Source organism: Netta rufina (assembly GCF_964035555.1).
Source record: "Netta rufina genome assembly, chromosome: 6".
Lineage (NCBI taxonomy): Eukaryota > Metazoa > Chordata > Aves > Anseriformes > Anatidae > Netta > Netta rufina.
The window spans coordinates 12,360,491-12,376,824 of NC_140129.1; the positions used below are offsets into that span (position 1 = coordinate 12,360,491).

The 16,334-nt window shown below is 51.4% G+C and overlaps 1 protein-coding gene across 1 annotated transcript; it reads left to right on the forward strand.

Moving 5' to 3' along the window:
- Positions 1-526: 526 nt before the first annotated feature.
- Positions 527-15,128, forward strand: ITGB2 (integrin subunit beta 2). Its single transcript, XM_084288995.1, has 16 exons — positions 527-665; positions 7,173-7,239; positions 7,590-7,678; positions 7,935-8,118; positions 8,534-8,704; positions 8,961-9,202; positions 9,594-9,749; positions 10,350-10,445; positions 10,567-10,656; positions 10,978-11,118; positions 11,387-11,571; positions 12,402-12,646; positions 12,983-13,202; positions 13,284-13,489; positions 13,572-13,738; positions 14,003-15,128. The coding sequence occupies exons 2-16, from the start codon at positions 7,176-7,178 to the stop codon at positions 14,066-14,068; spliced, it is 2,322 nt and encodes a 773-aa protein (XP_084145121.1). The 5' UTR covers positions 527-665; positions 7,173-7,175; the 3' UTR covers positions 14,069-15,128.
- The last annotated feature ends 1,206 nt before the right edge of the window (positions 15,129-16,334 follow it).

Sequence of the window (16,334 nt, forward strand, 5' to 3'; positions counted from 1 at the left end):
CTTGGTGTCAGTTCCCCTCTGCTTAGGGAAATTCAGCTGTGGGTGTGCTGGGAGGAGTAACTGCAGCCTGTATGTCAAAATCTGAAGGCTGCTCAAAAAAACACGTCATAAACTGAGCTTTGCCATGGTGAGAGCAGCACTGGCATCCTCCTTCAAATGGGAAGGACCTGCCCAGCCCTGCCACAGCAGCAGCTCACCTGTGAGGCAAAAAACACCAGAGCCAGGCTGGGGCTGAAGGGGAGACCTCGCTCCCCTGCCCCCCAAGCCAATGGTACCAGCAGCTCCCCATGGGACCAGTTTTCCAGCATCCCCAATACCAGCCTTGGTTGCCCACTGTGCTGTTTCTGGTGATCTGTGCAAAACCAGAATGGGCATTTTTGGAAAGTCCCTTCACCAAGCGGGCTGGGGCATGGGGTCCAGGGGTGGGGCTCGGCCTTAACTGGGGTGCGCAAGGCAAGTTGGGTTTCGGGAAGGCACCCGCCCACAGCCACCACTCTGACTTCCTCCTTTCTCCCCTACCAAGCGACAAGACAGAAGGAGGAAAGATCTGCACAGTGCAGAGCTCCCAATGACCGGCTGCTGCTGCCAGCCAAGCTAGAGAGCTTGAGGACCACCAGCCTCACTTCAGTCCCAGCAGAGGAGCCAAAGAGAGGGCTTGATGTGAGGCAAGTATTGCGTTTTGGTTTTGTACACCTCTTTTCTTGGGGGAGGCAGATGGGTGACAAAGCAGTTTCGTAGCCAAGGAGTTTTCAGTGAATTTGTTTCATAATTCTTAATCCAACCTCCTGTCAGGCAAGTGCTTGGGTGTGCTGCGGCTTGATGTACAGCCACGGGGCTCATCGCTCCCTCTGGTCAAGCGCAGCCTTGCCAAAGGCAGACTTGCCTGATCTGCAACATTTCTGCTTTCAGAGGTAGGAGAGAGCCTGGAAGTACAGGTGGTTATTATGGGCAGGTGTCGGACCCTCAACAGCTCCTTCCTCACCTGCCTGTGGGCCTGGAAAGCAGAAGAGAGTTAGTGCAGTACGGCATGCTCCTGCTCTGACCCGGGGTGATCCCATCGCACCCTCCAAAATGACTGCTGGGGGCTGCACCAGATCCTTTGTGAGAGCCACCCAGAGCAGCCCCTGTCCCCCTGGTCACTCCTGTGTGGCTGCAGGACGTGATAGCTCCAATGGGGAGAGGGAGCTGGCATGTGATGGGATGGTGAGGCACAAGGATGACAGGAGGCTTGGTGCAGGGCCATTGCTGGCACACAGGCACAGAGGAACTTTCCCTGAGCGCAGGTCACACCTTGCTCCTATGAACAACCTTGACTTTATTGTGAGTAGGGGTTGGTGGCAAAACAGTTGCAAATGGCCTGTCCCATCAGGGCTTGCTAAATGAGGATGCCTTCACCAGGGAAGGTCAGGGATAAGAGCTAGGAGAGGGGGTGAGATCCTTGCTCTTCTCCTTCATCTCTCTCTGTATGCATTACATTCTGCAAATGGCCACTGAAAACACATGGCAGAGGCAGGGAAAGCAGCAGAGGCTGCAGGCGAGCTTTCCCTGGGCAGAGCAAGTCCTTCACCAAGTCTCAGATACACAGGCTTGCTCACTAATGCAGCAAAGGGAAAATGTAGGACACATGAAGTACACTTCACGTGTCATGCAGAGGCCAGACAGACCGCCACTGTTTGGTTTTGAATCAGGCTAAAGCAGACAAACTTCCATTTTCGATTATTTTTAAAAGCCTGTCTCCCAGCCTCACAGGGAGATGAAAAGCAAACTCACAAACGTTCACAGAGATACCACGCCATGCGGCTGACACGGGTGCTCGTACATTGCTGCTGAAAAGTATGAGAGCTATAAATGTTGCATTTTTCTACCACGGTTTTCACATCCTGCTTTACTCGGCAGTTTTACACTCTGACGACCATTACTCATCCCAGGGCTATTTCAACTGCAAGTGACCTCAGTGGGTTAGTGATCATGATGCCTGGCTTATTTTCTCAGAGGAGGACACATTGCTTGAAACATGAGACAGTGGAAGTCTTCCACATCTGCAGCCTCTCTCCTGTGCCTCTCAACACAGCTCCTTGTGCCAGGATCAGAGGCGAGCCACTTCTCCATGCCATTGCCAAGGGGTGGGATGCTCGCCAGGAGGCATGCAGTCAGAAAGCACTGAGGACACAAGAAACAGCTTGTCTGTTCCTAAACAGTGTGTGGGTAAACATGTCCCTGGTTAGTCTAGGACAAGCGCAACAGGACACTGGCACTGGTGACAGCAGGAGGCTCTGATCAGTGATCCAGGCAGACCCTGAAAGGCTGTTTTATATATCCATATTTATCTATCTCTATATAAGCAGTTATAGATAGATAGATAGATAGATAGATAGATAGATAGATAGAGATGATGCAGGCAGACCGTGCAAGGCTACTTTTATTTACATATATATATACACATACATACATAGAGATAGATGTGTGTGTATATATAGACATAGGCACACACATATTTTGCACAGAGGGGATGCATTTGTCTCAGCCAGAGATTAGCACTGTGTATGTCTGTCTGCTTTGATGGAAACTATCCATCTTGCCCAAACTAAGCAAAAGAAGTGAGATCTACCTCCCCACCTTGCTGCGTCCTATACCACTCATCATCACACGTGCATGGCAGCCTCACTGTCACAGGCAGATGGTGCAAATGTTCTGAGAGTCCTCCCAGGATGCTGCACATGGGAGACCATCCTCCTATTTCACAAGAAAACATAGACAATTAGCAAAGCAGCGAAGGAGATTTACAGCCTTAAGACCGCAACACCCATCTCTGCTGTTGAACGCCTCTTATTTATAGCAATGAGACTGCAGCTAGCTTTGACACTTCCCCTTCAGCCCTATTTATAAATCCCAGCTTGCTGCCCAGTGCTGCTCTCCAGTCTGCTCCATCCCAGCAGCACCCCAGCACCCGCCAGGTGCCCCGTGAGGCTGCCTTGCTCAGGTTTGCTCCTGCCAGCACGTGGGATAACAGCACCTGGGGCTGTCCTTGCACATGTCCCCTGGGGCTGCCTTCACTCTGCCTGTCTCGCAGAACCTGCCAAGCAGAAGGATGAGCTGTGTGCATCCCTCTGCTTGCTGTAACTTTTGAAAGAAAGGGGAGAAACAAACCTGTCCCCAGCAAAGGACAGGCAGGAACAATGCAGGTGGGACCAGCCATGGCGATACAAGGCCGGGACTGAGCCACATGGATGGCAAACGCAGATGGAGAACATGCTGCAGGGGCCTCTGCCTGCGGCCTCCTAACACAGTCAGACAGAAACCCTTCTCTGAGTGCTGTGAAGAGGCAGACAAAAGCAGAAGCCCCATTTGTTCACTTTGAAGGACACCCTACGTCACATACACACTCATCCACCCACATAGCAGTGAATAACTTCCCACCACAGCAGAAGAAAAGGAAGCAATACACTTTCTGCTGCTGTTCTCCCCTTTATACTCCTGCTGTGGGGAAAGAAACAACTGTTAACGTTACAAAGGCATCCAAATGGAGTCCAGAAAATTAACCCTACAGTACAAAATTCATTAGCAAACAGAGCTGGGTTTACATTTTGGTTCCCAATCTACTTCTGCAGACTGGGAGGATTTTTTTAATCCCGTTGTAATTGGAGACCCACTCCCTTTTATGGGATGAACCTGTCAGTATGAACCTACTAGTTCCAGCAAGCCAAGTACAAGATGCTCACAGAGCCTCAGTCCACAGCTGAGGCTTATACAAGCTCCCCCCACCCCGGCTTAAATAAGTCACACACAATCAAAGGCTTTTTCTTCCACGAGGGGGAGAAAACTGGCATTAGGTGTCATTCTAAGAGGCAGACAAGAGGTGCACCAGCTGTGAAACCCAGCAGGAGCCAGCTTGTGAGAACATCAGGAGTTTATCCTTCTGCACCTATCCCCCAGTTTCTCCTCTTGCAACAAAGGCTTTGCAGCAATGCAAGCTCATGCATTTTCTTCACCCCTGGTCACCACGAGTGCACTGCCACCTTCTGAGCATTGGGCACACCTTGTCCCAGGTTACCTCATTGCGCTCCCACCAGAACGAGGATCTCTGCCAGTGATAAATCTGCCTTTAGCAGTGCAAGAAGGAGCAGGGAGATGAATATATTTTCTTACAGACCTGGAGAGAGGCAGCTGTTGGTTACTGCAGGGCTGGAAGTCTTTTACTGGGAGCAAAACTATGCATGTGAACCAGCAGAAAGCTGGAGTTCGCCCCACATTACCAGAAGCTTTTACTGCTAAGACCCTTTACCTTTCATGACTTTAACAACTTTTACCTGTTACCTGCAAGCCCAAGAAGTGCTGACAGAATTTGGAGGTGACCAAAATGTGTTTGTTGGCCAGCTAAGCAATGTGCAAGTGGCAAGTGTGTTTCACGCCTGTAGTCTGGTGGAGACCAGGCCATCACGTGGGCTCAGTTCATACCTTACCATGACATTTAAAGCAGCTAAAAATTAGCTGATCCATTAGGAACTAGAAAAATAATAGATGTGGGACTGTTTGGGAAATGATTACATGGCCCAGGCACTCTTCGCCCCTGGCTTGTCACCTGTGGAATGCCCACAGGGACGCAAGGAGCACAGGCATAGGCAAGGATGGGGCTGCCATGTGCATGTTTGCTTGACAAAATGGCATGGCAGAATAGAGTCCTGTGCTGTGTCACCACAGGGGTTTGACCTGGTATGTGCAGATGTGAGGTGGCACTGCTGTTGGAGTGCTGCTGGGGAGGTTGGCTCCAACATGGGTCTCCCAAGGCTGCAGATCTTCACATTCAGATGACTTCCACTATAAGCCGTGGTGGCAGCCAGCCGTTGTGATCCAGTCACATCTCTGAGTCCATAGGGCAGCTAGGCACCAAGCCTCACTGCAGTTGTCACAGAATGACATCCATCTATCTCCCTCAGCAGCCTAATAGAGCTAATAGGCTGCCCAGGAGAAGACCAGACCTTTATTCAAGGCTGACCAGTGTCATCCTTGACTTCTCTGGTGCCCTACAGCACCCAAGGAGCTAAAAAGAGAGACGTTCTCATGCTTCAGCAGCAGATCTGAGGAGCCGTATTTACCCGTCTGGCCTCAGCACCTTTTGAAAGTTTATCTCGCCTCTCATTTCCTTTTCACTCAGAGCTGCTCAGTTTGGCAGGTTCGCAGGAGAAGCTGATCGCACTTCACAGCACTTGCAGGAACCAGGGAGGGGCTGGTTGGTTGCTGAGAGCAGTGAAAGAGCTATTACAAAACCAATGAACTGTCTTCCTGATGTTGTGTCTAATACTGTAAAAAAGGGAAATGTTTATTGTTTCTCCATGCTTTTTTTTTTTGTCCTTTTCCTTTTTTAGCAAATTCCTCTTTTCTCATTCACCCGAACATGTCCGTTTTGTAAGGCCACAACTCTGTCAGGTTTTGCTCCAGGACTGTGCTGGGGGAAAGGTGCTATGAGAAACAGTGGTGATAATGAACATAATTTTATCAACAGCGTAGTAAACCACTGCTTGTGGTGCAGTCCGGAGTGGCCACACAAAGAACCATGCAGGCTCACGTCAACTTATTCCCACCCTGCTTCAGCACACTGCAAGTGGGTGGTGGCAACACACCTCCACTGTCTCCTCCACAGCAGCCCAGGGTGCTGCATGCTTGTTGCTTACCAGTTCACATTTCTGCTGATCCCTGAGAACAATTTAGCCACTGGGTGGCTAGCATTAGTTTCTGGACTCAGGAAATGTACTTTGGAACAAGAAGCAAGTGGTGTGAGCAGCCAGAATAATTTGCACCTGGGAAACAAGTTTGAGAACAGGATTTCAGTCATGCTGGGAACTGCTGGTGTTACAGCACAAGTTGTGCCTTGAGGACAGCAAGCACCCAGGGGCTTAAAGGAGCCCTGGGCTATGTGCTGGGTGTCCCTCCCTGCTAGCTGGTCAGAGATATGCAATCTCTGTGCACAGAGATGTGCAAAACTTCCACCCATGGTGCCACCCTCCAGCCCCCTCCCTGCTGCTCTAGAGCAGTGTGGATCTGATGCCAGCATCCTGCCCTTCCTCTTCATCCTGCACACTTGCACAAGAGCCAGTCCAGTGGTTGCCACACTGGACCCCACCAGGCAGCTGGAGTGAGTTTCTCCACTTCCCTTCAGTGGCCTCGCCCAAGAGATGGGACATGGCCCCCATGGGCGTGTGTACATCCTATACGTGCGGGTGGGAAGGTGCCACCAGTCTCTCTCATCCAGCATGGATGAAAAACGCGAGCCAGGGAAGGAAACACCGTGTAAAGTTTCTAAGTCTCTCTTTGAAATAGCATCAGTTTCTCCCTGTGGAGAAGGAGAAACATTTGCTCTTTCCCTTCTGCTCTCCCCTCATCAGAGCTGCCTGGTCCCTAGTCCTAGCAGGGTGCTGCCTGCTGTGGGAGCCTTTCTGTGGCGTAAGGGAGCATTTTTCTGATATTTTGGCCAGTTGGACTAGTTCAGCTCATAAAAAAAAGTTAAAGTTAAAGCCGGCAGTAATGAGAAAGGGAGTTAGAAGTTTTCTTTTCCAGCACTTATCCCAAAATTGTATTTAAGATTTGTACTGCTTGTTGGAAACCCTCATCAGAAAAACTTATATTAATTCACTACATGAAATATTTAATTTCCTTGATGTATTAGTTAAATGTATAGAAAGTATCAACAGACTTCTTTTCTGTTAGTTAATTAATCAAAAGGCTTCTTTTGTTTATTTTTTCTCCCATGTCCATCCAAATGGAGCTTAACACAGAAGCTGAAAAACTTCACATCTAGTAAAAACTAAATGTGGCGCTCGAGATTTTCCAGTATTACATACATGTATATATGTAAACACAGATGTAAAAGAGTCTGGATAAATACCACTTCAATCTATGTAGCAGTTTAGCTGGATGCGTACTGACACAGTGCAAGTTCCCGCCCTGCTGACTTTTGCATTTCACCAAAAAGATGCATTTCATTGCTGACCGACTTACTTTTCTAAGAGCGTGTGAGCTCTCACAGAGGGCACTCTCTCAGGACGTACTCTGCAGTGGGAAAGAGACATCCACCTGGTGCCACCACCCTTTGCAACCACTCTCTGTTGGGTTTGATGTCTCCCTTCCCTGTGGCTGCTGTATGCCAGGTTGTCACAGGGGTGCCTTTTGTCTTGCAGAAAATGACACGTGACTGCTGCTTCTGGCTTCCAGCAGTGACCTGGGTGCTGCTGCTGGTGACAATGGGTGAGTCCCACCTGTCCTTCCTCCCTGCCTTATCCTGGTACCTCACGTGGGCAATGAGACAGCGCTGGAGGCAACTGGAGGCAGGCACCAACATAGCACTAAACATGGCACTGACAGCCATGCAAGGGTCAGCCCTGCATTTCCCAGGATCTGGTGTTAACTCAAGCCCGCCTGGCCAAGGGGCAGCAAGGCAGGGCCTCCAGCAGAGGTCTTCTAGGCTAAGTGGGCTCAAGTGGTTGTACAGTGTGGGTGCCCACTGCTGGAGTCTGAGCACCCCACAGCTGCTGCTGGGGTGGGCTGGCTTCTCCTGGGTGTCCCACCATATCAAACTCATCTCCTCCCTGTTTCAGCCTTCACCATGGAGTGCCCCAAGATCAAGGTGGGGACGTGCAAGGACTGCATCCAGTCTGGCCCTGGCTGTGCCTGGTGCAAGAAGTCGGTAGGTCCATGTAGCCCCCCATACCGTCAGTGAATGGAGAGGCACCCTGCATGCTGCACTAGTGCAGGCCTACTCTGTGGCAGAGCAGGTGGACAGCATCCTGGGAGAGTTTCATGCCCTCCCTGCACAATGAGGCCTTCCTTTCTCCACCCATATCCCAGAGACCCAGCAGACATGGTTCGGGAGCTGGGTAGTGTGGTAGGGTGCCTACTTATCTCCCACTCCTCTGATTTTTCCTGTTGATGTTGCAACACAGAATTTCACCAAAGCTGGTGAGCCGGACTCCATCCGCTGCGACACCAAAGAGCAACTGCAGCAGAAGGGATGCCCACAGAGCGAGATTGAGTTTCCAGGCAGTGAAGTTAGAAGGACACAGGACAGTGCATTGAGCAATGATATACAGCTGACTCCCCAGGAGGTGCACCTGAAGCTGAGGATAGGTACGGTTTCTGCGGTGTTGGTAATAATCTTCTGCTCACCTCCAGGCTCAGCTGGGTAGCAACTAGAGCTGGCCAGCATTTGTTACACACGCTTTTTGCCCACCCACCCCGCTTCAAAACTGAATGGGCTGTTGGCAAGAGATCACTCCTGCAGGGGAACTGAGGGATCTCCTGGAGAGAAGGGAATTACAGAAGCTGAGGAGTCCCAGAGGAAAAGCCCCAGTGGAGATGTGAGGACAGGTGACAACTCAGAGAGGGCAAGGATGGAGCATGTAGCTATGCTGAGGCATGTTGTAGGTCACATTTCCTCCACGTTTCCTCCCAAAGAGAGAAGGATCCCAGCATGGGGTGGGTGGTGACACAAGATATGACCCTGCACAGCACAGCTGCTGATCCTGCTGTCCCCATCCCACAGGGCAGCCCGCTACATTTGAAGTGAAGTTTCGCCGTGCCATGGGGTACCCCATTGATCTCTACTACCTCATGGACCTCTCCTACTCTATGCTGGATGATTTAGAGAAGGTGAAGAAGCTGGGAGGGGAACTGCTCAGAGCACTGGAGAGTACCACACCCTCTCGACGCATAGGTAAGCCTGTCTGGCACAGGGCCCCCACACAGCTGTTTGCTGCTGGGAAGAGCCGTGCTCTGCTGGAGGGCAGAGCAGACTGTGGGGTGCAGAAAGCATGAGCCATCCTCTGCCAAGCTGCATGCCAGGGCAAGGGATGTGTACACATACTTGGCACCCCATGTGGGAGCCAGGAGGTTGTCCATGCCCAGTGCCATGGGGACAACCACTAGCCCTACCTGCTTTCGCCCCTAATACTGTGGTCCTGGGCACCTAGGTTTTGGCTCCTTCGTGGACAAGACAGTTCTGCCCTTCGTCAACACACACCCTGAGAAGCTGCAGAACCCTTGCCCCAACAAGGACAAGCAGTGTCAGCCTCCCTTCGCCTTCAAGCACATCCTCTCACTGACCGACAATGCTAAGAAGTTTGAGAGCGAAGTGGGGAAGCAGTTCATCTCGGGGAACCTGGATGCCCCAGAAGGGGGGCTGGATGCCATGATGCAGGCAGCAGTGTGTGGGGTGAGTCCCTAATGAGCTAGCCCCATGTCTTCCCCGTTCGCTGCAGCTGTGGGTAGGTGTGAGGTCTGCTGCCTCTGCTTACAGCTCCTTCATCAAGAGCTGGCTCTGTCCCTCTCCAGGCAGGCTGCAGGTACACATTGTGTAATTTCAGGCCTGCAATCCGTGCAAAAGTACTAATTTGGCAGCCGGGCAGGTTATGCCCAGGCTGGGTACAAGAGAACATTTCAATCCAGAGCCTCCTGAATCTGATCCCCGTGATCCTCCTCCATACCCCCAACCCCTTCCCATGGCTGTTGTGTCCCATGCTTTGGCAATGGCAGTGCCGTGCCCAGGCACCCTGGCCCCAGCCCTGCTCAGGGACAGGTCTCAGTGCTGTCCATGCCACTTGCAGGACTTGATTGGCTGGCGCAATGTGACCCGCTTGCTGGTGTATGCTACCGACGACGGCTTCCACTTCGCTGGTGATGGCAAGCTCGGGGCCATTCTGACCCCCAACGACGGCCAGTGCCACTTGGAGGACAACATGTATAAAAAGAGCAATGAGTTTGTAAGTACTCCAGGCTGTTTTCCCGGGTTTGCTCAGTGGCTCCACACCCTCAGCCCTTGGGGGCATCTCCTGTTACCTCTGCAGTGGAAGCGGGCAGCCCCTGCGGGGCCCCAGGAACCTGCCCCAGTGTGGCAGGGTGATGGATACAGTGCACCCTGGGAGCAGAGGCAATGCTCCCTTGGGTGCCCCACCTCACGCCTCTGTTTCAGCACTCGGCATCAGGCAATGAATTGCTGTTTGGGGTGCTCTGTGTGACCTTCCTCACAGCAACTTTATCAGCAAAAGCCAGGCACTGACCTCAGAGGTAGCATGGAGGTAACCTGAGACATCGCCATTCAGGTGGCAGTCTCCCTGTGTTTTATCCTGACTCCGTTCCCACAAGCAGAAAAAAATGTCACTTAAAAGCATATCGCTGAGACCACAAAATCGTCATAATCTCAAAACTGAAGAGAGCTGCACCTGAGCCTAGGCTTCCTTGTGGCCGTGCTGCCACAAGCTGCTGGTTATGCCGGGACCGGATGGCGGCTGCACAACCCTGGCGGCCCACCTGCCTGCTGGTGGGGGAGGTCACGCTCAGTGCAGCCCCCTCTCCTCACACAGGACTACCCCTCTGTTGGCCAGCTGGTCCAGAAACTTGCCGAGAACAACATCCAGCCCATTTTTGCTGTCACCAGTAAGATGGTAGACGTTTACAAAGTAAGTAGACTTCAGTTGGTTCAGGTGCTTCCTGTCCTTCCCTGTAAGGACAGATGTGCATCTGTCCTCCTGCTGCTATTGCTGTCGTGTGGGGGCTCACTCCTTTGCTCTCCATTGGCAGAAACTCAGTGAAATGATCCCAAAGTCAGCAGTGGGGGAGCTGAATGAGGACTCCAGCAACATAATTGAACTCATTCAGGTGGCCTACAATGTAAGTGATGGATAAGGATGTATTTTACCTATCTGGCAGGAGTTAAGCAAGGAAAAGTTCCCATTGTATATCCTCATCGTCAGAGAGCTGGTGGAACTGGGGTTTAGGGGATGGGACACACTGAGCCACTCTGCCCACGGCAAAAAAGAAGTTTTCACCTCTCTGATGCCATTGCCTGCCATTCCCACCCCACTGCAGGAGCTGAGACTCTGGCCTGGAGTGCTCCCTGCCCTTGTACACTGGGCTGGGGGAAGCAAGCCCCATCCTCTTGCTTCTGTCTCTTCTTGGGCTGACTGCACTCTCTCCACCATTTCCGCACAGAACCTCTCCTCACGGATCATCCTGGACCACTCCACCCTGCCAGATGTCCTGGATGTCAAATATGACTCCATTTGCAATGCAAAGAAGGTAGTCTCAGATGAAGCAAGAGGGCAGTGTGACAACGTAAAGATCAATGACGAGGTATGTTCTCCTGTATTAGGAATGCCATGCAGCTTGCAATGTTCCTGCTGCCTTTTCTGTCTAACTGCAGGAACACAGACTGTTGTTCCAGAGTTTTTGTTCTCATGAATTTAAGGTCCAAAGTGTCCGAAGCACAGTGGGAGAGGGGTGGGTCCTCCATTGTGCTGGATGTGTGTGCTCAGCCTAGGGCTGATACAACCCTCTTATTACGGAAGCTATCTGATGGTCTCCAGCCCTTCCCTTCCCTTTCTCACTCTGCACCTTCTAGGTGACCTTCAGAGTGAAGGTCACAGCAAAGGAGTGTATCCAAAGCCAGTCCTTCACTATCCGGCCGCTGGGCTTCACAGACACGCTCACCGTCCACCTAGACAGCAACTGTGACTGCAACTGCGAAGAGCAGCCTGACCAAACAGCCTGCAATGGAAAAGGCAACATCGTCTGTGGGATCTGCAGGTGAGTGCTGTTTCCCCCCAAATATTATTTCAAATGCGGCCAGAACTGGGGAGCTGCTAGGAGAGGGCTGTTAGGACAAGCCAAGGGCAGCTGTGTGCTGTGCTTGGTTCCTCACAGCAACTTTGTGCCTGCAGGATGTGGGGCCTGGTGAGGGCTCAGCAGAGAGATTTACACTGAGCAGTCAGTCATGGGCTTGCCTGGAAGCTTTGAACCAATTTTCTTATTTGGAGAGGAAGTTAAAGCTTGCGGTGACAAGGGACACAGTGAGGTCTCTTCTGTTTGTGGAGTCTCTGATGCTTTCCAAAGGGCATCCATGCATCTGCCCAACCATCCATCCACCCACCCTTCTATCTATCCAACTATCCACCCATCCAACCATCTACCAGCCCATCTGTCAAGCAGATGCTACTTTCTGTAGAAATCTCTTTAAAATCCCACTTCTGAGCTGCAGTTCGTGTACATCTTTAAGCATAAGTGCTGCTTTATGGCCCTTCAGTGTGGGAGAGGAAAAGACTGGGTTTCCTCAGGAAACACTCAGATCTCCTTGCAAGGCTTTGGAAATTATAAATATAATAATGATTTCCGGGCAACCATTTGGTGTTGTAAATATAACCAGCACAGAGAGCAGCATTTCTGAGGTCTCCCACTGACGTGCTGCCCAGAATTAGCACCAACACGTGGTGGTGCGGACGCCTGGTGACATGTTTGTTTCCGGTGAGGCTGTCCCACATTTGCTCCACTTTGGCTGAGGTCTGAGCCCAGCCCCGCACATGCTCTGCAGCATTTCTGGCAGCTGATGACCCAGACTTGCTCCTCTCCTCTCACGGCAGCTGCAATTCAGGCTACACGGGGAAGAACTGCGAGTGTGAAACCAAGGGCAAGACCAGCAAAGAGCTGGAGGGCAGCTGCCGGAAGGACAACAGCTCAGTCATCTGCTCAGGACTAGGGGACTGCGTGTGCGGGCAGTGCGTCTGCCACACCAGCGACGTGCCCAACAAGCAGATCTACGGCACCTTCTGCGAGTGCGACAACATGAACTGCGAGTTCCACAACGGCTCCCTGTGTGGCGGCACCGGTGAGCAGCTGGGCAGAGGGAGGGTTGTCTTGCTGCCTGAGCTGCACGAGCATATTTTCATGCTGCCCTCACAAAACCCCTCCCGGAAAGGCAGCCTTAGTCCCAGCACAGTGGCTTCTTCCGAGCAAGGATGTGGCCAGAGCTGGCAGAAAGTGACCAGTTCCCCCTTTTCACTCTTCCCCCATCCCCATCCTCTGTGTACCAGGGAAGATACCTCTGGATAACACGTGGGTAGAGTAGATAAGTTGCATTGTCAGGGCAGCTCCCTGCAGCCCCCTCCTCTGCAGGCAGCCCTGAGCCTTTCAGGACCATGAACAGAGCGGTTTCCCCCCACAGAGCGAGGGCAGTGCGACTGTGGCAAGTGCAGGTGCACGTCTGAGTACCAGGGCAGCGCCTGCCAGTGCAAGAAGTCGACGGAAGGCTGTTTGAACAGCCGGGGGAACGAGTGCAGCCTCCGCGGCTCCTGCCACTGCAACCGCTGCCAGTGCCGGGGGGGCTATCAGCCCCCGTTCTGTGAGGAGTGCCCCGGCTGCCCCTCGCCCTGCAGCAAATACGTGTGAGTGATGGGGCTTAGTGGTGGGGCAGGGGTGGGGACAGCCACCGCTGTGGAGGTAAGTCACATCCACCTGTGTTGCAGCTCCTGTGTGGAGTGCAAGGCCTTCCAGAGTGGGCCACTGGAGAAGAACTGCTCGGAGGCCTGCAAGAACATCCAATATGTTGAAGAGCCACAGGCACGGAGCCGGCAGTGCAAGGAGAAGGACTCCAAGAACTGCTGGATCTCCTTCCGCATGTCCCAGGATGATGGAGAGGAGATGTACACTGTCACTGTTGACCCTAAGAAAGGTACCCCCGCCCCACTCCTTGTGCCCCAGCCCTACCAGCTCTCCCGGGGGCAGCAGATGAATTGTCTATGTTTGCTCTACAGAGTGCCCGGAGCCTCCCAACATCGCGCTGATTGTAGGTGGGACCATCGCCGGTGTGGCTCTCATCGGCCTGGTGCTCCTGCTGATCTGGCGGCTCCTGACAGAGCTGTTTGACCGCCGGGAGTACCGCAGGTTCGAGAAGGAGAAGTCCAAGGCCAAGTGGAACGAGGTAAGAAAAATTGTCTGCAGCAGTGGGGCACACCGGGCCTTGGGACACCTGCATGCAGGGAAGATGGGCATGGACGGGACATCACTTGCAGAGGCAGCCACAGCTGGCAGTGCCCGGAGTGTTGCAGACCTGGATCTTCCCACTGCTTGACCTTGGGGCTGCCAGTGCTGTCTGCATCATTCATAGTCAGGGTGGGGTGAGTAACACACTGCTGAAAATCCAACACTGTGCAACACTGAGGGACTTTCACCCTTATCCTTCCAGGCTGATAATCCCCTATTCAAGAGTGCCACCACAACCGTCGTGAACCCCAGATTCGATGGGCAATGAAGTGGAGCAACACTTGTCAGCACTGGGCCTCACCATTAAATAAGGAAATGCCAAGCTAAGGAAATCTCAAACTAAGGCTCCTACCTCTTCTTCTTTATTCTGCTGGTTTGTTCCCTTCTTCTAAAAGGCCACCAGCACGTCATGTGCTGACTGAGGGCCTGCATGGCACCTGACTCTCTGCATGGTGCTCGCTGGTTGAGTTTTGGGAGGAGAGAAGAGCAGCAGCTTTGCCATGGACAGAGCTGCAGAGTAGGTCTCACCAGCAGGGAAGTACCATAGCTCCCATAGCAGTTACTGTCTGTCTCAGCTAACTTTGCCTTGTGGCATGACCTTCGGAGATCAAGTTCCAAAAACAGCGTAGTGCACATAGTGCTTCCGGCTGTGATTTCAAAACTGCTATTACCTTTCTGCTCCAGCAGGCTCTGCTCAGAGGCTCCTCCACGCCCAGCCTTCCCCTGCTTCACTGCTCTCCACTGTTGCATTTGCAGCTCATTTCTGAAGCACTCACTTCTGAGAAGGATGTGGAGGGCCCCCAGGCTGGGGGGTCTGCTCTGGATGTTGCTGTACCTGGAGGTGATGGGCAGCAAGGAAACATGCACTGATTTATTTTTCTAAGTCATCAGCTGCTCCTCAGTGTTGATCCCTTCTCAGAGCTATGACGGGCTCCTCCACATTTCTACCTGGGCTCCTGCAAGCTTGGCTTACCTCCAGCAGGCCTTGAGACTGTTGCATGACAAGGAAGCAAAGCAGCAGCAATCTGAACCATAGAACATCAGCACCAGAGGTAATGAACGAGTGAAACATTGCCTACAGCTCAGACCTCAGCAACAGCTTCTTCTACCATCTTCCAGGTCTAGATCTACATCAGACATGCTCAGGACCAGGAATGCAAAAGACTTGGCATTACACAGAGCATCTCCAGCTCAGTGCTTTTTCAAATTCTGCACAGCAGCTAGGTCCTCTTATGCCATCATCATTATTTTGAAATGTGTACAGTTCTGTATTTGCTTCAAGTTTGGGAATAATTTGCATATAGCTATATTATGTCAAATCTCTGTTTGCCCTATGAATATGTTTAAAGTTAATAAAAATTAATATATAAATACATCTGCATACGTCCTACTAAGAATCAGGTGCTAGGGCAGCAGCTGAAGCACATATCAAAAAAACTTCAGCCAAGTCTTCACCCCACACCTGGCTGTGTGAAGACTCCAGAGGCACCACCCTAGGGCTCCAGGTCTGTGACGCTATGCCCATTGCCAAGTACCCAGACAGAGGCTTTTATTACTCAAATACAAAGAGAGAATCTCCCTTATCAGTAGCTGTGGGTCTCACTGCTGGTGTAGGCTGTGCAGTACACGCACAAATATGAACAAGTTTAGCAGAACAGTTAGAGAAAATCAATGGGGAATGCAAGCACAGAGATTCAGACCTTTTCTAAGAGAAGTATGACCAGTAATTGCACTAGACAGAAGTATATCCTAGGATATGTACAAAAGCCAAGAGGGAAACCTGAGCTAAGAGGGTCCTTCATGCCCCTTGGTCTTGCTTTAGTCCAAAGACTTGGTGGTGGAGCCTGTGTGGACATGCCTGCAACAGTCATAAGTATTTCACAGGCAGGTGTGAAATGGCCCTTCCTCCAGACTTCAGGCAGTGACACTGAACATCCTTTCTTAAGGTTAATTTATTTTTGATAGAAATGGAACAACTGTATTTTCCTTGCCTTGGCGAAAGGAAGCTGGCTGATTTTCAACCAAGAACCTTCCAAACACTGTTCCAAAATCACAAATTAGCTCACGTTCCCAAGTTCACCTGAAATATAGCACATCTAAGCAGGGCACAGCTTTTGAGCACACTGGCCAGTGCATAGGCATGGACACTGAGATAATATTGTTTTCAATGTCTTGGTGACTACTACTTGTGAGGGGCACAGGAGGTAAGGAAGCCAGGATAGAGGAACTTACCCACATAGCACACAGACAGCAGTGGAGTTAAAAGAAATGTGTCTTGACAGAAAAGCAATAAAGAAAAAGGGTTGCAAATTTTAAATAGCATTTTCAGATGCAAGAATTGCGGGCAAAATACGTACCTAATTTCAGTACTTAAAAGGGGAGTTATAGAAAAGATGGATAAAAACTTTTTTGCTCAATCAGATAATGACAGGACAAAGAGGAACGAATTTAAACTAAAAGAGGGGAGACTTAGATCAGAGGTTAGGAGGATATTCTTCACACAGAGGGTGGTGAGGCACTGCAACAAGTTGCCC

Excerpts from the sequence above, each read along its gene's own strand:
- ITGB2 (XM_084288995.1), top strand. The coding sequence starts at position 7,176 with ATGACACGTGACTGCTGCTTCTGGCTTCCAGCAGTGACCTGGGTGCTG. Across the intron at positions 7,679-7,934 it reads GTGCCTGGTGCAAGAAGTCG|AATTTCACCAAAGCTGGTGA; the intron begins GTAGGTCCATGT and ends GTTGCAACACAG. Across the intron at positions 13,203-13,283 it reads TCGCCCTGCAGCAAATACGT|CTCCTGTGTGGAGTGCAAGG; the intron begins GTGAGTGATGGG and ends CCTGTGTTGCAG.